This window comes from Protomyctophum parallelum, assembly GCF_964188405.1.
Source record: "Protomyctophum parallelum genome assembly, chromosome: 23".
Classification (NCBI taxonomy): domain Eukaryota; kingdom Metazoa; phylum Chordata; class Actinopteri; order Myctophiformes; family Myctophidae; genus Protomyctophum; species Protomyctophum parallelum.
Window position 1 is genome coordinate 15035456 of NC_139715.1, and position 23976 is coordinate 15059431.

At 37.7% G+C, this 23976-nt stretch overlaps 1 protein-coding gene across 1 annotated transcript in view; it reads left to right on the forward strand.

Moving 5' to 3' along the window:
- The window catches only part of tmtops2a (teleost multiple tissue opsin 2a), a gene marked incomplete at both ends in the record, with an annotated part of 47399 nt that overhangs the window by 18930 nt on the left and 4493 nt on the right, over positions 1-23976 (forward strand). The window contains one exon of the mRNA XM_083758908.1: positions 22651-22976. Coding sequence (XP_083615034.1) covers positions 22651-22976 — 326 coding nt within the window. The remainder of the gene's footprint in view (positions 1-22650; positions 22977-23976) is intronic.

A 23976-nucleotide genomic window follows, 5' to 3' on the forward strand; every position in this document is an offset into this window, starting at 1 on the left:
CTCCCCTATAAAGCCTACTGGCCATGCTAGCTTTCCTGTTTGGTCTTTCTTTGTTTGCACTGACTGAGCAAAGTAGGAAACTGCTTGTAATTGCTTTAGCACTTTTTGAGTTTAGGCCATTGATTCTTTTTGGACTTGGTGGTCCTAATGTATGTTTCGCAGGCCTCCCTTCTCTACACATCAGTGTTGATGACCAAATGTGCAGAAATGTTGCCTTATCTGTACCTTCATATTGTGGTTCTAACAGAGTTCTACTTATAGGCTTGTCTACTCTTGCCATTGTGGAACACATCAACAGTGTGGTCACCTTAGCACTTTTAATGGATTCCCAAGATGGAATACCATCAAGTTGAATTTACTGAGCTGTTCTTACTCTGCCATGGTCACATGTATACAATTTCCATAGTCCTGTTCTTACCCCAAATTGTTGTTTGTTTTTGTATTTAATTGTTTGGTGTTTGTTGCAATAAATACATGAAATGGAATTTGTTGGATTCAATTTAAAAAAGGTATCCTTGAGTCACTAGCTCAAAACAGAATGCAGTTCACAAGTATGGAGCTCAGCCTATAATTGATTTGATTGACATGCTGCATGCCATGAGTGTATAAAGTGGTATTTCTTTTTAAATTATATAAGCTATTCTAAGATGAGCTGTGGTCATAACAGCACTGTTTGAGTTGAAAACTTTAAAGACGTTTAACAGTCTAAAGTGAGAACAGCAAATGTTCTTTAACAAAAATGTGTAAGTGTAAAAAAAATATATACTAATCACAAACACTTTAGGTTTTGATAAACAGGCTATAGTGCATTTGTTCTCACTTTAAAGTAGTTTATTTTCTATTTTTTATTCAGCTTATCAAAGAAGTGCTGTGGTCACAGCACTGTTTGAGAAACTAGTTGAAAACTTTATATCCAACTTAATTGTTTAAATAAAGTCTGGAGTGAGAACAGCAAAAGTAATGTATTAAACAAAACAATTATATTTCTGGTTGATTAAAAGTGCAAAAGTTTTTGTCATCTAAAACTAAGACTAAGAGTAAGAGATGACAATAACTGGTATGCAATGTAATTACATTATGGCAAACTAAACATCTTGTTTGCTCAATGAAAGAGTAAATGTGGGAAACAGAGTAAAAATGTTCCCACAGATGGTTTTAAACAATAACCTAAATCTCAGTTGAGTCGTCATGAACCCTGATCATCACCTTTAGATTTTCTGGCAAGGGGTAGAGGTGTCTGAAAAGGATTTTCATCCCTTGACCTGTCACCTCTGCCTTCAACCTTAAATACAACCTCCAAATTCTTATTAGTGTGAAATGCCTAGTGGTGCAAGAGGAAAGCATAGCTCTCCCAAGCTGAAGGTGGTGGGTTTGAATCTTGCTCAGAGCAAACCTTCATTTTCTGGCTTTTTAAGGCCAAAGTGCCGAGGCAGGCCGCCTCCCTCCTCACGCTCTCTTTTGGCTCCGGTGGGAGGGGGAGGATCTTTTTTGGGAACCCGCCTCTGGGGCGGGATTTTCTTTATGAGCCTGCCTCCTGGGGGCGGAGCTTAAGAAATGTACATATTAAGCAAAGTGATTTTTGTACTTTTCACATTAATTTGATTGAACCAGTTTATTTTGAGTTTTTATTGAGATATTTGAGTTTTTTTATGACACTTTATTTCAGCTGTTTTGTTTGATTTTTTTTTTTTTTGGTTTTTCTTTTTGTTTGACCTTTTGGTTGAGTATTGGTTTTCTTTGAGGTTTGAACCTATGACGTTTGGTTTATGAAGCCTAGTTTTTATCTATTGAGCCACACTGGCATGTAAGGTATAATCGGGAACTTATATTTAACCAGCCTTTTAGAATTTAGATGGACAGTGAAAATGTTATTCAGGGGACTTGAACCCAGAATGTTCTGTTTATAAACCCCAGGCTTATCACCTGCGCCACACAGGCATGTAAGGTACAATCGGGAACTTATATTTAACCAGCCTGTCAGAATAAAGAATGGACAGTGAAAATGTTCTTCAGGGGAATTGAACCCAGAATGTTCTGTTTATAAACCCCAGGCTTATCACCTGCGCCACACAGGCATGTAAGGTACAATCGGGAACTTATATTTAACCAGCCTGTCAGAATAAAGAATGGACAGTGAAAATGTCCTGTGGCAGGTTCGAACTCGCAACCTTTGGTGTACAAACACTGGATTTTACTCATGAGCCACACAGGCATAAGTGATGCAGTTGAGAATGTCTGACTTAACCCACCTTTCAGAATATAGAGGTTCTTTAGGAGTTCCATTAGGAGGTTAAAAAACAATGCACACTTTAGGAGGTTCAAACACTGCACCTTTCAGAAGGACAGTGAAAATGTTATTCAAGAGGCTTGAACCTCTAATTGTTTGATTTGTTGTTCAGTTTTTATATTGAATATTTTTTGAGTTTTTTGTTGATTGTTAGTTTTGTTTGAGTTTCTTTTAGTTTTGTTTGAGTATTAGTTTTGATTGAGTTTCTTTTAGTTTTGTTTGAGTTTTTTGTTGATTATTAGTTTTGTTTGAGTTTCTTTTTGTTTTGTTTGAGTTTTTTGTTGATTATTAGTTTTGTTTGAGTTTCTTTTTGTTTTGTTTGAGTTTTTTGTTGATTATTAGTTTTGTTTGAGTATTGAACCAGTCACCTTTGGGTTGTAAACCTCAGATTTATCCTTTGAGCCACGCTGGGCTGTAAGGTACAATCTGGGACTTATATTTAACCCACCTTTTAGAATTTAGATGGACAGTGAAAATGTTCTGTCGCAGAAATGAAATCTGGATTTTACTCTTCAGCCACATATGCATGAGAAATGCAGTTGAGAACATTACATAAATTTTGAGTCAGTACGTTTTTGTTGAAAATTATTTTACTCATAAATTGGAGTTGTTTGACATCTTCAATGGTATTGTTTCTTTTAGTTTTAATATTGAGTCATGTTTGAGTTTTGAACCTATCACTTTTGGTTTATATACCTTTGTTTTTATACTTATGCCACAAAGGCATGGAAGATGCCTCTGATAACCATACACTTAACCTTTCCCCCAATTACCCAGGTGTAAGTAGTCACTGATTAGCCCCTCCCCTATAAAGCCTACTGGCCATGCTAGCTTTCCTGTTTGGTCTTTCTTTGTTTGCACTGACTGAGCAAAGTAGGAAACTGCTTGTAATTGCTTTAGCACTTTTTGAGTTTAGGCCATTGATTCTTTTTGGACTTGGTGGTCCTAATGTATGTTTCGCAGGCCTCCCTTCTCTACACATCAGTGTTGATGACCAAATGTGCAGAAATGTTGCCTTATCTGTACCTTCATATTGTGGTTCTAACAGAGTTCTACTTATAGGCTTGTCTACTCTTGCCATTGTGGAACACATCAACAGTGTGGTCACCTTAGCACTTTTAATGGATTCCCAAGATGGAATACCATCAAGTTGAATTTACTGAGCTGTTCTTACTCTGCCATGGTCACATGTATACAATTTCCATAGTCCTGTTCTTACCCCAAATTGTTGTTTGTTTTTGTATTTAATTGTTTGGTGTTTGTTGCAATAAATACATGAAATGGAATTTGTTGGATTCAATTTAAAAAAGGTATCCTTGAGTCACTAGCTCAAAACAGAATGCAGTTCACAAGTATGGAGCTCAGCCTATAATTGATTTGATTGACATGCTGCATGCCATGAGTGTATAAAGTGGTATTTCTTTTTAAATTATATAAGCTATTCTAAGATGAGCTGTGGTCATAACAGCACTGTTTGAGTTGAAAACTTTAAAGACGTTTAACAGTCTAAAGTGAGAACAGCAAATGTTCTTTAACAAAAATGTGTAAGTGTAAAAAAAATATATACTAATCACAAACACTTTAGGTTTTGATAAACAGGCTATAGTGCATTTGTTCTCACTTTAAAGTAGTTTATTTTTTATTTTTTATTCAGCTTATCAAAGAAGTGCTGTGGTCACAGCACTGTTTGAGAAACTAGTTGAAAACTTTATATCCAACTTAATTGTTTAAATAAAGTCTGGAGTGAGAACAGCAAAAGTAATGTATTAAACAAAACAATTATATTTCTGGTTGATTAAAAGTGCAAAAGTTTTTGTCATATAAAACTAAGACTAAGAGTAAGAGATGACAATAACTGGTATGCAATGTAATTACATTATGGCAAACTAAACATCTTGTTTGCTCAATGAAAGAGTAAATGTGGGAAACAGAGTAAAAATTTTCCCACAGATGGTTTTAAACAATAACCTAAATCTCAGTTGAGTCGTCATGAACCCTGATCATCACCTTTAGATTTTCTGGCAAGGGGTAGAGGTGTCTGAAAAGGATTTTCATCCCTTGACCTGTCACCTCTGCCTTCAACCTTAAATACAACCTCCAAATTCTTATTAGTGTGAAATGCCTAGTGGCGCAAGAGGAAAGCATAGGTCTCCCAAGCTGAAGGTGGTGGGTTTGAATCTTGCTCAGAGCAAACCTTCATTTTCTGGCTTTTTAAGGCCAAAGTGCCGAGGCAGGCCGCCTCCCTCCTCACGCCCTCTTTTGGCTCCGGTGGGAGGGGGAGGATCTTTTTTGGGAACCCGCCTCTGGGGCGGGATTTTCTTTATGAGCCTGCCTCCTGGGGGCGGAGCTTAAGAAATGTACATATTAAGCAAAGTGATTTTTGTACTTTTCACATTAATTTGATTGAACCAGTTTATTTTGAGTTTTTATTGAGATATTTGAGTTTTTTTATGACACTTTATTTCAGCTGTTTTGTTTGATTTTTTTTTTTTTTTTTTTCTTTTTGTTTGACCTTTTGGTTGAGTATTGGTTTTCTTTGAGGTTTGAACCTATGACGTTTGGTTTATGAAGCCTAGTTTTTATCTATTGAGCCACACTGGCATGTAAGGTATAATCGGGAACTTATATTTAACCAGCCTTTTAGAATTTAGATGGACAGTGAAAATGTTATTCAGGGGACTTGAACCCAGAATGTTCTGTTTATAAACCCCAGGCTTATCACCTGCGCCACACAGGCATGTAAGGTACAATCGGGAACTTATATTTAACCAGCCTGTCAGAATAAAGAATGGACAGTGAAAATGTTCTTCAGGGGAATTGAACCCAGAATGTTCTGTTTATAAACCCCAGGCTTATCACCTGCGCCACACAGGCATGTAAGGTACAATCGGGAACTTATATTTAACCAGCCTGTCAGAATAAAGAATGGACAGTGAAAATGTCCTGTGGCAGGTTCGAACTCGCAACCTTTGGTGTACAAACACTGGATTTTACTCATGAGCCACACAGGCATAAGTGATGCAGTTGAGAATGTCTGACTTAACCCACCTTTCAGAATATAGAGGTTCTTTAGGAGTTCCATTAGGAGGTTAAAAAACAATGCACACTTTAGGAGGTTCAAACACTGCACCTTTCAGAAGGACAGTGAAAATGTTATTCAAGAGGCTTGAACCTCTAATTGTTTGATTTGTTGTTCAGTTTTTATATTGAATATTTTTTGAGTTTTTTGTTGATTGTTAGTTTTGTTTGAGTTTCTTTTAGTTTTGTTTGAGTATTAGTTTTGATTGAGTTTCTTTTAGTTTTGTTTGAGTTTTTTGTTGATTATTAGTTTTGTTTGAGTTTCTTTTTGTTTTGTTTGAGTTTTTTGTTGATTATTAGTTTTGTTTGAGTTTCTTTTTGTTTTGTTTGAGTTTTTTGTTGATTATTAGTTTTGTTTGAGTATTGAACCAGTCACCTTTGGGTTGTAAACCTCAGATTTATCCTTTGAGCCACGCTGGGCTGTAAGGTACAATCTGGGACTTATATTTAACCCACCTTTTAGAATTTAGATGGACAGTGAAAATGTTCTGTCGCAGAAATGAAATCTGGATTTTACTCTTCAGCCACATATGCATGAGAAATGCAGTTGAGAACATTACATAAATTTTGAGTCAGTACGTTTTTGTTGAAAATTATTTTACTCATAAATTGGAGTTGTTTGACATCTTCAATGGTATTGTTTCTTTTAGTTTTAATATTGAGTCATGTTTGAGTTTTGAACCTATCACTTTTGGTTTATATACCTTTGTTTTTATACTTATGCCACAAAGGCATGGAAGATGCCTCTGATAACCATACACTTAACCTTTCCCCCAATTACCCAGGTGTAAGTAGTCACTGATTAGCCCCTCCCCTATAAAGCCTACTGGCCATGCTAGCTTTCCTGTTTGGTCTTTCTTTGTTTGCACTGACTGAGCAAAGTAGGAAACTGCTTGTAATTGCTTTAGCACTTTTTGAGTTTAGGCCATTGATTCTTTTTGGACTTGGTGGTCCTAATGTATGTTTCGCAGGCCTCCCTTCTCTACACATCAGTGTTGATGACCAAATGTGCAGAAATGTTGCCTTATCTGTACCTTCATATTGTGGTTCTAACAGAGTTCTACTTATAGGCTTGTCTACTCTTGCCATTGTGGAACACATCAACAGTGTGGTCACCTTAGCACTTTTAATGGATTCCCAAGATGGAATACCATCAAGTTGAATTTACTGAGCTGTTCTTACTCTGCCATGGTCACATGTATACAATTTCCATAGTCCTGTTCTTACCCCAAATTGTTGTTTGTTTTTGTATTTAATTGTTTGGTGTTTGTTGCAATAAATACATGAAATGGAATTTGTTGGATTCAATTTAAAAAAGGTATCCTTGAGTCACTAGCTCAAAACAGAATGCAGTTCACAAGTATGGAGCTCAGCCTATAATTGATTTGATTGACATGCTGCATGCCATGAGTGTATAAAGTGGTATTTCTTTTTAAATTATATAAGCTATTCTAAGATGAGCTGTGGTCATAACAGCACTGTTTGAGTTGAAAACTTTAAAGACGTTTAACAGTCTAAAGTGAGAACAGCAAATGTTCTTTAACAAAAATGTGTAAGTGTAAAAAAAATATATACTAATCACAAACACTTTAGGTTTTGATAAACAGGCTATAGTGCATTTGTTCTCACTTTAAAGTAGTTTATTTTTTATTTTTTATTCAGCTTATCAAAGAAGTGCTGTGGTCACAGCACTGTTTGAGAAACTAGTTGAAAACTTTATATCCAACTTAATTGTTTAAATAAAGTCTGGAGTGAGAACAGCAAAAGTAATGTATTAAACAAAACAATTATATTTCTGGTTGATTAAAAGTGCAAAAGTTTTTGTCATATAAAACTAAGACTAAGAGTAAGAGATGACAATAACTGGTATGCAATGTAATTACATTATGGCAAACTAAACATCTTGTTTGCTCAATGAAAGAGTAAATGTGGGAAACAGAGTAAAAATTTTCCCACAGATGGTTTTAAACAATAACCTAAATCTCAGTTGAGTCGTCATGAACCCTGATCATCACCTTTAGATTTTCTGGCAAGGGGTAGAGGTGTCTGAAAAGGATTTTCATCCCTTGACCTGTCACCTCTGCCTTCAACCTTAAATACAACCTCCAAATTCTTATTAGTGTGAAATGCCTAGTGGCGCAAGAGGAAAGCATAGGTCTCCCAAGCTGAAGGTGGTGGGTTTGAATCTTGCTCAGAGCAAACCTTCATTTTCTGGCTTTTTAAGGCCAAAGTGCCGAGGCAGGCCGCCTCCCTCCTCACGCCCTCTTTTGGCTCCGGTGGGAGGGGGAGGATCTTTTTTGGGAACCCGCCTCTGGGGCGGGATTTTCTTTATGAGCCTGCCTCCTGGGGGCGGAGCTTAAGAAATGTACATATTAAGCAAAGTGATTTTTGTACTTTTCACATTAATTTGATTGAACCAGTTTATTTTGAGTTTTTATTGAGATATTTGAGTTTTTTTATGACACTTTATTTCAGCTGTTTTGTTTGATTTTTTTTTTTTTGGTTTTTCTTTTTGTTTGACCTTTTGGTTGAGTATTGGTTTTCTTTGAGGTTTGAACCTATGACGTTTGGTTTATGAAGCCTAGTTTTTATCTATTGAGCCACACTGGCATGTAAGGTATAATCGGGAACTTATATTTAACCAGCCTTTTAGAATTTAGATGGACAGTGAAAATGTTATTCAGGGGACTTGAACCCAGAATGTTCTGTTTATAAACCCCAGGCTTATCACCTGCGCCACACAGGCATGTAAGGTACAATCGGGAACTTATATTTAACCAGCCTGTCAGAATAAAGAATGGACAGTGAAAATGTTCTTCAGGGGAATTGAACCCAGAATGTTCTGTTTATAAACCCCAGGCTTATCACCTGCGCCACACAGGCATGTAAGGTACAATCGGGAACTTATATTTAACCAGCCTGTCAGAATAAAGAATGGACAGTGAAAATGTCCTGTGGCAGGTTCGAACTCGCAACCTTTGGTGTACAAACACTGGATTTTACTCATGAGCCACACAGGCATAAGTGATGCAGTTGAGAATGTCTGACTTAACCCACCTTTCAGAATATAGAGGTTCTTTAGGAGTTCCATTAGGAGGTTAAAAAACAATGCACACTTTAGGAGGTTCAAACACTGCACCTTTCAGAAGGACAGTGAAAATGTTATTCAAGAGGCTTGAACCTCTAATTGTTTGATTTGTTGTTCAGTTTTTATATTGAATATTTTTTGAGTTTTTTGTTGATTGTTAGTTTTGTTTGAGTTTCTTTTAGTTTTGTTTGAGTATTAGTTTTGATTGAGTTTCTTTTAGTTTTGTTTGAGTTTTTTGTTGATTATTAGTTTTGTTTGAGTTTCTTTTTGTTTTGTTTGAGTTTTTTGTTGATTATTAGTTTTGTTTGAGTTTCTTTTTGTTTTGTTTGAGTTTTTTGTTGATTATTAGTTTTGTTTGAGTATTGAACCAGTCACCTTTGGGTTGTAAACCTCAGATTTATCCTTTGAGCCACGCTGGGCTGTAAGGTACAATCTGGGACTTATATTTAACCCACCTTTTAGAATTTAGATGGACAGTGAAAATGTTCTGTCGCAGAAATGAAATCTGGATTTTACTCTTCAGCCACATATGCATGAGAAATGCAGTTGAGAACATTACATAAATTTTGAGTCAGTACGTTTTTGTTGAAAATTATTTTACTCATAAATTGGAGTTGTTTGACATCTTCAATGGTATTGTTTCTTTTAGTTTTAATATTGAGTCATGTTTGAGTTTTGAACCTATCACTTTTGGTTTATATACCTTTGTTTTTATACTTATGCCACAAAGGCATGGAAGATGCCTCTGATAACCATACACTTAACCTTTCCCCCAATTACCCAGGTGTAAGTAGTCACTGATTAGCCCCTCCCCTATAAAGCCTACTGGCCATGCTAGCTTTCCTGTTTGGTCTTTCTTTGTTTGCACTGACTGAGCAAAGTAGGAAACTGCTTGTAATTGCTTTAGCACTTTTTGAGTTTAGGCCATTGATTCTTTTTGGACTTGGTGGTCCTAATGTATGTTTCGCAGGCCTCCCTTCTCTACACATCAGTGTTGATGACCAAATGTGCAGAAATGTTGCCTTATCTGTACCTTCATATTGTGGTTCTAACAGAGTTCTACTTATAGGCTTGTCTACTCTTGCCATTGTGGAACACATCAACAGTGTGGTCACCTTAGCACTTTTAATGGATTCCCAAGATGGAATACCATCAAGTTGAATTTACTGAGCTGTTCTTACTCTGCCATGGTCACATGTATACAATTTCCATAGTCCTGTTCTTACCCCAAATTGTTGTTTGTTTTTGTATTTAATTGTTTGGTGTTTGTTGCAATAAATACATGAAATGGAATTTGTTGGATTCAATTTAAAAAAGGTATCCTTGAGTCACTAGCTCAAAACAGAATGCAGTTCACAAGTATGGAGCTCAGCCTATAATTGATTTGATTGACATGCTGCATGCCATGAGTGTATAAAGTGGTATTTCTTTTTAAATTATATAAGCTATTCTAAGATGAGCTGTGGTCATAACAGCACTGTTTGAGTTGAAAACTTTAAAGACGTTTAACAGTCTAAAGTGAGAACAGCAAATGTTCTTTAACAAAAATGTGTAAGTGTAAAAAAAATATATACTAATCACAAACACTTTAGGTTTTGATAAACAGGCTATAGTGCATTTGTTCTCACTTTAAAGTAGTTTATTTTTTATTTTTTATTCAGCTTATCAAAGAAGTGCTGTGGTCACAGCACTGTTTGAGAAACTAGTTGAAAACTTTATATCCAACTTAATTGTTTAAATAAAGTCTGGAGTGAGAACAGCAAAAGTAATGTATTAAACAAAACAATTATATTTCTGGTTGATTAAAAGTGCAAAAGTTTTTGTCATATAAAACTAAGACTAAGAGTAAGAGATGACAATAACTGGTATGCAATGTAATTACATTATGGCAAACTAAACATCTTGTTTGCTCAATGAAAGAGTAAATGTGGGAAACAGAGTAAAAATTTTCCCACAGATGGTTTTAAACAATAACCTAAATCTCAGTTGAGTCGTCATGAACCCTGATCATCACCTTTAGATTTTCTGGCAAGGGGTAGAGGTGTCTGAAAAGGATTTTCATCCCTTGACCTGTCACCTCTGCCTTCAACCTTAAATACAACCTCCAAATTCTTATTAGTGTGAAATGCCTAGTGGCGCAAGAGGAAAGCATAGGTCTCCCAAGCTGAAGGTGGTGGGTTTGAATCTTGCTCAGAGCAAACCTTCATTTTCTGGCTTTTTAAGGCCAAAGTGCCGAGGCAGGCCGCCTCCCTCCTCACGCCCTCTTTTGGCTCCGGTGGGAGGGGGAGGATCTTTTTTGGGAACCCGCCTCTGGGGCGGGATTTTCTTTATGAGCCTGCCTCCTGGGGGCGGAGCTTAAGAAATGTACATATTAAGCAAAGTGATTTTTGTACTTTTCACATTAATTTGATTGAACCAGTTTATTTTGAGTTTTTATTGAGATATTTGAGTTTTTTTATGACACTTTATTTCAGCTGTTTTGTTTGATTTTTTTTTTTTTGGTTTTTCTTTTTGTTTGACCTTTTGGTTGAGTATTGGTTTTCTTTGAGGTTTGAACCTATGACGTTTGGTTTATGAAGCCTAGTTTTTATCTATTGAGCCACACTGGCATGTAAGGTATAATCGGGAACTTATATTTAACCAGCCTTTTAGAATTTAGATGGACAGTGAAAATGTTATTCAGGGGACTTGAACCCAGAATGTTCTGTTTATAAACCCCAGGCTTATCACCTGCGCCACACAGGCATGTAAGGTACAATCGGGAACTTATATTTAACCAGCCTGTCAGAATAAAGAATGGACAGTGAAAATGTTCTTCAGGGGAATTGAACCCAGAATGTTCTGTTTATAAACCCCAGGCTTATCACCTGCGCCACACAGGCATGTAAGGTACAATCGGGAACTTATATTTAACCAGCCTGTCAGAATAAAGAATGGACAGTGAAAATGTCCTGTGGCAGGTTCGAACTCGCAACCTTTGGTGTACAAACACTGGATTTTACTCATGAGCCACACAGGCATAAGTGATGCAGTTGAGAATGTCTGACTTAACCCACCTTTCAGAATATAGAGGTTCTTTAGGAGTTCCATTAGGAGGTTAAAAAACAATGCACACTTTAGGAGGTTCAAACACTGCACCTTTCAGAAGGACAGTGAAAATGTTATTCAAGAGGCTTGAACCTCTAATTGTTTGATTTGTTGTTCAGTTTTTATATTGAATATTTTTTGAGTTTTTTGTTGATTGTTAGTTTTGTTTGAGTTTCTTTTAGTTTTGTTTGAGTATTAGTTTTGATTGAGTTTCTTTTAGTTTTGTTTGAGTTTTTTGTTGATTATTAGTTTTGTTTGAGTTTCTTTTTGTTTTGTTTGAGTTTTTTGTTGATTATTAGTTTTGTTTGAGTTTCTTTTTGTTTTGTTTGAGTTTTTTGTTGATTATTAGTTTTGTTTGAGTATTGAACCAGTCACCTTTGGGTTGTAAACCTCAGATTTATCCTTTGAGCCACGCTGGGCTGTAAGGTACAATCTGGGACTTATATTTAACCCACCTTTTAGAATTTAGATGGACAGTGAAAATGTTCTGTCGCAGAAATGAAATCTGGATTTTACTCTTCAGCCACATATGCATGAGAAATGCAGTTGAGAACATTACATAAATTTTGAGTCGGTACGTTTTTGTTGAAAATTATTTTACTCATAAATTGGAGTTGTTTGACATCTTCAATGGTATTGTTTCTTTTAGTTTTAATATTGAGTCATGTTTGAGTTTTGAACCTATCACTTTTGGTTTATATACCTTTGTTTTTATACTTATGCCACAAAGGCATGGAAGATGCCTCTGATAACCATACACTTAACCTTTCCCCCAATTACCCAGGTGTAAGTAGTCACTGATTAGCCCCTCCCCTATAAAGCCTACTGGCCATGCTAGCTTTCCTGTTTGGTCTTTCTTTGTTTGCACTGACTGAGCAAAGTAGGAAACTGCTTGTAATTGCTTTAGCACTTTTTGAGTTTAGGCCATTGATTCTTTTTGGACTTGGTGGTCCTAATGTATGTTTCGCAGGCCTCCCTTCTCTACACATCAGTGTTGATGACCAAATGTGCAGAAATGTTGCCTTATCTGTACCTTCATATTGTGGTTCTAACAGAGTTCTACTTATAGGCTTGTCTACTCTTGCCATTGTGGAACACATCAACAGTGTGGTCACCTTAGCACTTTTAATGGATTCCCAAGATGGAATACCATCAAGTTGAATTTACTGAGCTGTTCTTACTCTGCCATGGTCACATGTATACAATTTCCATAGTCCTGTTCTTACCCCAAATTGTTGTTTGTTTTTGTATTTAATTGTTTGGTGTTTGTTGCAATAAATACATGAAATGGAATTTGTTGGATTCAATTTAAAAAAGGTATCCTTGAGTCACTAGCTCAAAACAGAATGCAGTTCACAAGTATGGAGCTCAGCCTATAATTGATTTGATTGACATGCTGCATGCCATGAGTGTATAAAGTGGTATTTCTTTTTAAATTATATAAGCTATTCTAAGATGAGCTGTGGTCATAACAGCACTGTTTGAGTTGAAAACTTTAAAGACGTTTAACAGTCTAAAGTGAGAACAGCAAATGTTCTTTAACAAAAATGTGTAAGTGTAAAAAAAAAATATACTAATCACAAACACTTTAGGTTTTGATAAACAGGCTATAGTGCATTTGTTCTCACTTTAAAGTAGTTTATTTTTTATTTTTTATTCAGCTTATCAAAGAAGTGCTGTGGTCACAGCACTGTTTGAGAAACTAGTTGAAAACTTTATATCCAACTTAATTGTTTAAATAAAGTCTGGAGTGAGAACAGCAAAAGTAATGTATTAAACAAAACAATTATATTTCTGGTTGATTAAAAGTGCAAAAGTTTTTGTCATCTAAAACTAAGACTAAGAGTAAGAGATGACAATAACTGGTATGCAATGTAATTACATTATGGCAAACTAAACATCTTGTTTGCTCAATGAAAGAGTAAATGTGGGAAACAGAGTAAAAATGTTCCCACAGATGGTTTTAAACAATAACCTAAATCTCAGTTGAGTCGTCATGAACCCTGATCATCACCTTTAGATTCAATCATTCTGGCAAGGGGTAGAGGTGTCTGAAAAGGATTTTCATCCCTTGACCTGTCACCTCTGCCTTCAACCTTAAATACAACCTCCAAATTCTTATTAGTGTGAAATGCCTAGTGGCGCTAGAGGAAAGCATAGGTCTCCCAAGCTGAAGGTGGTGGGTTTGAATCTTGCTCAGAGCAAACCTTCATTTTCTGGCTTTTTAAGGCCAAAGTGCCGAGGCAGGCCGCCTCCCTCCTCACGCCCTCTTTTGGCTCCGGTGGGAGGGGGAGGATCTTTTTTGGGAACCCGCCTCTGCGGCGGGATTTTCTTTATGAGCCTGCCTCCTGGGGGCGGAGCTTAAGAAATGTACATATTAAGCAAAGTGATTTTTGTACTTTTCACATTAATTTGATTGAACCAGTTTATTTTGAGTTTTTATTGAGATATTTGAGTTTTTTTATGACACTTTATTTCAGCTGTTTTGTTTGATTTTTTTTTTTTGGTTTTTCTTTTTGTTTGACCTTTTGGTTGAGTATTGGTTTTCTTTGAGGTTTGAACCTATGACGTTTGGTTTATGAAGCCTAGTTTTTATCTATTGAGCCACACTGGCATGTAAGGTATAATCGGGAACTTATATTTAACCAGCCTTTTAGAATTTAGATGGACAGTGAAAATGTTATTCAGGGGACTTGAACCCAGAATGTTCTGTTTATAAACCCCAGGCTTATCACCTGCGCCACACAGGCATGTAAGGTACAATCGGGAACTTATATTTAACCAGCCTGTCAGAATAAAGAATGGACAGTGAAAATGTTCTTCAGGGGAATTGAACCCAGAATGTTCTGTTTATAAACCCCAGGCTTATCACCTGCGCCACACAGGCATGTAAGGTACAATCGGGAACTTATATTTAACCAGCCTGTCAGAATAAAGAATGGACAGTGAAAATGTCCTGTGGCAGGTTCGAACTCGCAACCTTTGGTGTACAAACACTGGATTTTACTCATGAGCCACACAGGCATAAGTGATGCAGTTGAGAATGTCTGACTTAACCCACCTTTCAGAATATAGAGGTTCTTTAGGAGTTCCATTAGGAGGTTAAAAAACAATGCACACTTTAGGAGGTTCAAACACTGCACCTTTCAGAAGGACAGTGAAAATGTTATTCAAGAGGCTTGAACCTCTAATTGTTTGATTTGTTGTTCAGTTTTTATATTGAATATTTTTTGAGTTTTTTGTTGATTGTTAGTTTTGTTTGAGTTTCTTTTAGTTTTGTTTGAGTATTAGTTTTGATTGAGTTTCTTTTAGTTTTGTTTGAGTTTTTTGTTGATTATTAGTTTTGTTTGAGTTTCTTTTTGTTTTGTTTGAGTTTTTTGTTGATTATTAGTTTTGTTTGAGTTTCTTTTTGTTTTGTTTGAGTTTTTTGTTGATTATTAGTTTTGTTTGAGTATTGAACCAGTCACCTTTGGGTTGTAAACCTCAGATTTATCCTTTGAGCCACGCTGGGCTGTAAGGTACAATCTGGGACTTATATTTAACCCACCTTTTAGAATTTAGATGGACAGTGAAAATGTTCTGTCGCAGAAATGAAATCTGGATTTTACTCTTCAGCCACATATGCATGAGAAATGCAGTTGAGAACATTACATAAATTTTGAGTCAGTACGTTTTTGTTGAAAATTATTTTACTCATAAATTGGAGTTGTTTGACATCTTCAATGGTATTGTTTCTTTTAGTTTTAATATTGAGTCATGTTTGAGTTTTGAACCTATCACTTTTGGTTTATATACCTTTGTTTTTATACTTATGCCACAAAGGCATGGAAGATGCCTCTGATAACCATACACTTAACCTTTCCCCCAATTACCCAGGTGTAAGTAGTCACTGATTAGCCCCTCCCCTATAAAGCCTACTGGCCATGCTAGCTTTCCTGTTTGGTCTTTCTTTGTTTGCACTGACTGAGCAAAGTAGGAAACTGCTTGTAATTGCTTTAGCACTTTTTGAGTTTAGGCCATTGATTCTTTTTGGACTTGGTGGTCCTAATGTATGTTTCGCAGGCCTCCCTTCTCTACACATCAGTGTTGATGACCAAATGTGCAGAAATGTTGCCTTATCTGTACCTTCATATTGTGGTTCTAACAGAGTTCTACTTATAGGCTTGTCTACTCTTGCCATTGTGGAACACATCAACAGTGTGGTCACCTTAGCACTTTTAATGGATTCCCAAGATGGAATACCATCAAGTTGAATTTACTGAGCTGTTCTTACTCTGCCATGGTCACATGTATACAATTTCCATAGTCCTGTTCTTACCCCAAATTGTTGTTTGTTTTTGTATTTAATTGTTTGGTGTTTGTTGCAATAAATACATGAAATGGAATTTGTTGGATTCAATTAAAAAAAGGTATCCTTGAGTCACTAGCTCAAAACAGAATGCAGTTCACAAGTATGGAGCTCAGCCTATAATTGATTTGATTGACATGCTGCATGCCATGAGTGTATAAAGTGGTATTTCTTTTTAAATTATATAAGCTATTCTAAGATGAGCTGTGGTCATAACAGCACTGTTTGAGTTGAAAACTTTAAAGACGTTTAACAGTCTAAAGTGAGAACAGCAAATGTTCTTTAACAAAAATGTGTAAGTGTAAAAAAAAAATATACTAATCACAAACACTTTAGGTTTTGATAAACAGGCTATAGTGCATTTGTTCTCACTTTAAAGTAGTTTATTTTTTATTTTTTATTCAGCTTATCAAAGAAGTGCTGTGGTCACAGCACTGTTTGAGAAACTAGTTGAAAACTTTATATCCAACTTAATTGTTTAAATAAAGTCTGGAGTGAGAACAGCAAAAGTAATGTATTAAACAAAACAATTATATTTCTGGTTGATTAAAAGTGCAAAAGTTTTTGTCATCTAAAACTAAGACTAAGAGTAAGAGATGACAATAACTGGTATGCAATGTAATTACATTATGGCAAACTAAACATCTTGTTTGCTCAATGAAAGAGTAAATGTGGGAAACAGAGTAAAAATGTTCCCACAGATGGTTTTAAACAATAACCTAAATCTCAGTTGAGTCGTCATGAACCCTGATCATCACCTTTAGATTCAATCATTCTGGCAAGGGGTAGAGGTGTCTGAAAAGGATTTTCATCCCTTGACCTGTCACCTCTGCCTTCAACCTTAAATACAACCTCCAAATTCTTATTAGTGTGAAATGCCTAGTGGCGCAAGAGGAAAGCATAGGTCTCCCAAGCTGAAGGTGGTGGGTTTGAATCTTGCTCAGAGCAAACCTTCATTTTCTGGCTTTTTAAGGCCAAAGTGCCGAGGCAGGCCGCCTCCCTCCTCACGCCCTCTTTTGGCTCCGGTGGGAGGGGGAGGATCTTTTTTGGGAACCCGCCTCTGCGGCGGGATTTTCTTTATGAGCCTGCCTCCTGGGGGCGGAGCTTAAGAAATGTACATATTAAGCAAAGTGATTTTTGTACTTTTCACATTAATTTGATTGAACCAGTTTATTTTGAGTTTTTATTGAGATATTTGAGTTTTTTTATGACACTTTATTTCAGCTGTTTTGTTTGATTTTTTTTTTTTGGTTTTTCTTTTTGTTTGACCTTTTGGTTGAGTATTGGTTTTCTTTGAGGTTTGAACCTATGACGTTTGGTTTATGAAGCCTAGTTTTTATCTATTGAGCCACACTGGCATGTAAGGTATAATCGGGAACTTATATTTAACCAGCCTTTTAGAATTTAGATGGACAGTGAAAATTTTATTCAGGGGACTTGAACCCAGAATGTTCTGTTTATAAACCCCAGGCTTATCACCTGCGCCACACAGGCATGTAAGGTACAATCGGGAACTTATATTTAACCAGCCTGTCGGAATAAAGAATGGACAGTGAAAATGTTCTTCAGGGGAATTGAACCCAGAATGTTCTGTTTATAAACCCCAGGCTTATCACCTGCGCCACACAGGCATGTAAGGTACAATCGGGAACTTATATTTAACCAGCCTGTCAGAATAAAGAATGGACAGTGAAAATGTCCTGTGGCAGGTTCGAACTCGCAACCTTTGGTGTACAAACACTGGATTTTACTCATGAGCCACACAGGCATAAGTGATGCAGTTGAGAATGTCTGACTTAACCCACCTTTCAGAATATAGAGGTTCTTTAGGAGTTCCATTAGGAGGTTAAAAAACAATGCACACTTTAGGAGGTTCAAACACTGCACCTTTCAGAAGGACAGTGAAAATGTTATTCAAGAGGCTTGAAACCTTGTTTGATTTGTTGTTTCAGTTTTTATATTGAATAGTTTTTTGTTGATTGTTAGTTTTGTTTGAGTTTCTTTTAGTTTTGTTTGAGTTTTTTGTTGATTATTAGTTTTGTTTGAGTTTCTTTTAGTTTTGTTTTGATTGAGTTTCTTTTTGTTTAGTTTGAGTTTTTTGTTTAGTTTGAGTTTTTTGTTGATTATTAGTTTTGTTTGAGTTTCTTTTAGTTTTGTTTGAGTTTTTTGTTGATTATTAGTTTTGTTTGAGTTTTGAACCAGTAACCTTTGGGTTGTAAACCTCAGATTTTTCTTTTGAGCCACGCTGGGCTGTAAGGTACAATCTGGGACTTATATTTAACCCACCTTTTAGAATTTAGATGGACAGTGAAAATGTTCTGTCGCAGAAATGAACTCTGGATTTTACTCTTCAGCCACATATGCATGAGAAATGCAGTTGAGAACATTACATAACTGAACTTTCAGAAATAAGAATGGACAGTGAAAATGTTCTTCAGGAGACTCGAACCCTAGATGTTCCATTCATAAACCCCAGGTTTTTGTTGAAAATTATTTTACTCATAAATTGGAGTTGTTTGACATCTTCAATTGTATTGTTTCTTTTAGTTTTAATATTGAGTCATGTTTGAATTTTGAACCTATCACTTTTGGTTTATATACCTTTGTCTTTATACTTATGCCACAAAGGCATGGAAGATGCCTCTGATAACCATACACCTAACCTTTTTGAGTTTAGATGACCTTTTAGATTTACTGTTTTGTAATCGGGATGCATTTAAGTGACATTATGAAGGTCACTAAACACCGCTCATTGAAATATTAAATGCGAGTGCAGAATAAAGTAGTTCCAACCTAAATCTCATTTGTTGTCATAATGAACCCTAATGATTAGAGGTTGTATGATATAAGTTTGCTTTGAAAAGCATTTATTTTGATTTGTTGTTTCAGTTTTTTTTTTGCTTATTAGTTTAGTTTGAGTTTCTTTTAGTTTTGTGTTGATTATTAGTTTTGTTTGGGGGTTCTTCAACCTGAAAATGTTTGAGAACCACTGATGGAAAATTATGAAAAATGAACGTGTTTGTGACATGATTCCACCAGACATGTTTCCCCTGGGTGTTTCTGTAAACACACACATGTGGCATGTTAATGAGCTGCCCATTAGTGTGGTTAAGAGCAGAGGGGAGTGTAACATATGGCATGTACCGCTCTTCCACACACACACACACACACACACACACACACACACACACACACACACACACACACACACACACACACACACACACACACAGACATAATGATGACACTTCCCATGACAACAGCTTAATCCCTCGTCAAGTGTGGTCCCCACCTGTCTGCCTACCCCCCCCCCCCCACACACACACACACACACACACATGCATGTCTTCTATATGGAAGCATGGTGTGCGTGCTATTGAAGCGTGTTGTGCAAGCAATGGAAGCATGTTGCGCAAGCTCTCACTCCCAGTGCGGCTATTGTTGGTTATTATTATTTTGAGATTGGAGCATTTTTTTATCCCACGATTTTGCAACCCACTTTTTCACCCAGTGTCAAATTTCTAATGTAATCCGGGGCGCTACACTTCCTCTGCCAACCTGGGGGGGGGGGGGCTGACTTCATGCTTCCTTCTATGCATGATGAGTCCAAGCTGCTTCTTTTCACCTGACAGGGGAGATTTTCCCCGGTCGGACGTAGCGCGTGGAAGGAACACATTATTCCGACCAGTTATTTCCCGACCACGTTATTTCCCCTCCATCAGACGCCCCGGCTGGTCAGGGGGAGGTAGTTTAGAGACCAGGATTACTGCTTTTTTGTGAGGGTACCTACCCTAGGGGACACGGGGAGAACATGAGATTGGAGCATTTGAAGTGGTCAAACTATAGGGATTAGGGACAAAAAATATATAAACAAAAAAGAATGAAAGCAAAGGTTAAAGCCTCAATCTGTGATTTCTTCACCTGGTTGACAGGAGGAGCAACGCTACTAAAACATCACAAATTGCACATTAGGATGTGGTTATACAAACATTTTCAGTAGTGAGATTTTATTTCTCTTTAAAACATAATGCACACTAATGAAAACTTGTCCATGCATGCACGCACACACGCACGTCGCACGCACCGCCACAACAATACAGAAAGTCGACCAGCATAATATACGTTAGGGAGGTGGATATTAAAAAGTCCCCCTTCAAGCCATTTATGTTATGTATATTATGAGCGTGTGCAAATTGTAACCCTCATGGGTTAATCAGAAAGGCATCTGGGATCTCACCCTTGGAATCAGTGGTAGTCTTGTTGTAGTTATTAACTAACAGCCTAACAACCTTTTAATTAACCAGTTAAGATCTGGAACGCATCTGTGCCTGAAAATTACGGAAGATCTACAAGCTCTTACGTGGAACTCGGTGCCCGATATGAGCTTGGACTTCTGGGGGTGTTCCTGGAACCAAAGATTTCCAGAAGGGGATCGGCAGCCAAATAAATATAATTATGGAGCTCCTTGACATGAAAAAGTTTGAGAACCACTGAGGTTTTTCTGAAAACGGTTAATTTAGAAGACAGCCTTCGGTCTTAATGTGTTAACAGTCAGAGTCAGATTACCTATACAGCATCATGCCATTGCATGTGTCTCTTTCAGCAGCACAGAAGCTGTCATCTCTCCATCCCTGATTCCCTACCTCTCCGTCTCTTGCTCTCCCTGCCTCCATGCGTGGGCTTGGACGTGCGTGGTGCCACACTGTTACAGAATATTGCTAGTTCATCCGCATGGATGCTCACACTTCATCTTACTTCATCTCACACGTTAGCTTTGAAGTCGTACTACAGATGCAACGAACCGTATGGATTTGCATGGACACACTGTACTGCACAGTAGCAGCCTGCTAGGTGGTTAACCCCTAGGTTTCCTAGGTTCTGGGGGTTAACCCCTAGGTTTCCCTCTGGAGTGGGGGGGGGGTTCACGTTGTATTAAGAACGGGGAAGCATTTGTGTCATTTTATAGACTTTGGGCTATATCTCGCGCCACCCCTTAACCCTTATCCCTAACCTTATTTGCCTTCTTTTTTTAATAGCCGATCTACAAGCTCACAACGTCACGATGTAGATCGGCTAGTTGTACTATTTTTTTGTATGTTTTTCAAAATAGTAAAAAATGGCAAATAAGTTTAGGGATATGGGATAAGGGTGGCACAAGATGGAGCCCTTTATCTATACATTGTCTCTGTCGGGTGGAAACCTCAGCCAAAACTGATTAGAATAAAATAAAATAAAACAAAATGGGCTTTACGTGCCGCCTTTTCGAGCTTGTGGATCTGCTATACTTTTGATTTTGTGCGACGACGCTGTAGTATCAAGTAGGGTGGTAACTTACAGGAAAAGAAACACATACACAAAAAGCCCATCAGCTATTATAGTAACATACAGAACTGTTTAGAAGCCATTTGTAGATTTTTATTATCGTGAGAACGATGGCTTCCATTTTCCCATTGCAACTTTACAGGACTAGAAAGCCTGCAGTTTTGAGGTACTATTACTTTCTTTTATGTGAGTATTTTCCAACACTTTCCTAAACTTGTACTCTACTCCAGTACATGTCAGGGGTGAGTTGTGTAAATTTTTACTCATCTACAATTTGACATATTTTTGGTTTACTTTGCAGATTTAGATTAATAATGCAAAATACATACTGTAACATGGCACTTATAGCTTTACACTTCGTCCAATCAAAAAACACCCAATCTAATAGCTCAGCTTGTTGGCCTAGCCCTATACTTTCCTATATTTGCTATTTTTGAAAAAACACATTTTGAAAAAAAGTTATGTTTCTTTGGTGCAAATATTTTGACAGCAATAGTTTTGGAACTGTAACAGTGGAATTCTTATATTGTGATATTGCTTCTTGTACTCAAGTAAAACAAAAACAAAAATGATCTGACTACTTCTTCCACAACTGCTTCTCAGATCTTTGCACATCTGGTGTTCCCACCAAGATTAAAGTACCAGGGGGATGTCATCCTTCATTACACTCATTAGATTATATTAACATCAAGAGGGATGATCTTGTGCTTTAATCCTCGGACAACGCGCCACTTGGCAGTGTAGTCAAAATAAAGAAGACGTCAATGTCAATTCCCGTCCTTGTTAATTGTGTGCTCTAGTGTGGGCTGGAGGGCAGGTGCTGTAAAGAGGCTCAAAATCAGCTTTTAATTTGGCAAATACTAAATGTTCAGAAGGCTGAAATAAAGGGTAAAATACTCAAATCAAAGAGTACAGGATGAAACCAAGATACCCCCAACTGCAACGTTGTGGGCTGTGCTTCTTCTTTTGAGAAGTGCGTGCGTGTGCGTGCGTGCGTATATTAATATATATATATATATATATATATATATATATATATAAAAAAACCTTAGAGTATATATGAATAGAGACGGCACCCGGAGGAAACCCTGAGGCGAAATGGACATAGTGGCTGAATTAGGTATTGCAGCGTGGGCCCAAACACATGAACAAGCTGGTCCGTTGACCATCATTGTGCACGTTCACGATGACACGTGAACGCCGTTTCATACGTGAACGCGTGCAATGATAGTCAACGGCAGCGCATTCATGTGTTTGGGCCCAATCCATCCCAGAATGCACTCATGCACCTCATGAGCTTTAGAGCAACTTAATGCAAGTGGATGGGAGGAGAACTCGGGTGCCGTCTTTCAATGAGCCAATGTATTAAATTGTTACGTTTATTACATTTTTTTCTCATTTTTGTGGGGGGCTAAAATCGAATACATCTCCCCTCCCCAGGTATCGTTTCTCTGGTCTCGCTGGCCGTGCTGTCCTACGACCGCTACAGCACGCTGACCGTGTACAACAAGCGGGCGCCGGACTTCCGCAAGCCCCTGGTGGCGGTGGCCGGCGCCTGGCTATACTCCCTTTTCTGGACGGTGCCCCCCCTGCTGGGCTGGAGCAGCTACGGCCTGGAGGGAGCGGGCACCAGCTGCTCGGTCACCTGGACAGAGCGGACGGCCCATTCCCACTCCTACATCATCTGCCTGTTCATCTTCTGCCTGGGCATCCCCGTGCTGACCATGGTGTACTGCTACGGACGCCTGATGTGCGCCGTCAAACAGGTATGGATTGGCTCACAATGGGAGCCTGCAGAGTTCAGTTAGTCTTGGGTTAGCCTCGGAAACCCAGTCTGGGGCCGTCTGCACCTTTGTTAAATTGACGCACATACGCGCACACACACACACACACACACACACACACACACACACACAAACACGCTCTAATTAATTAATTATGTCATGCAGCTGCATCTAGTTTCTCCTGGCGGATCCTGCCGGGAGCTGCATATGCCATAGAAAGCATAGGTGCAGGTTCCAGTCTAGTCTTGGGTTGACTCAGGTAACAGCCTGAGGGAGAGCTAGCAGGGCCCTTTGCAATAAGGTTATATAATTAATCCACAGAGGGGTGCCCTAGCTGGCGGGCGGTGTACCAGCAGCACTGATTAGCTACACCTGGCCGACTGGGCACTGCTCCATGGATTTGTCTGTAGCCAGCTACAGCTTATCATCTGCTGGTTCGCTGTTCAATTATATTTTTACTCTTTTTGTTTTCAAATTATTTCTTTTTGTGTGTATTTTGGTTTTGTTTGAGGTTTGAACCTATGACTGTTGGTCTTTAGAACCCTGTATTTATGTATTGAGCCACTCTGGCATGGATTTTACAATCGGGAAAGTAATACTTAAGCCAGAATTTCGAACATAGACAGAGAAAATGTGAGGTTCGAACCGTGAACCTTTGGTTTGTAATGCCCAGGCTTATCGCCTAAACCACGCCGTCATGACTGTTGCAGTTGAGAACTATTACTTTACCCACCTTTCAGAATTTAGATGGACAGTGAAAATGTGAGGCTTGAACACGGCACCTTTGCTTTATAAATCTCAAGTTTATCTCCAGAGCCACATTGACGTGTTAGGTATATAGGAGAACGTCTTACTCAACCCACCTTTCAGATATTAGATGGACAGTTAATGTTCTTCAGGAGTCTTGAACTCTCATTTTCAGTTCATAAACCCCAGGCTTATCTCCTAAACCACATAGTCAGGGGATATTAATAAAACCTGG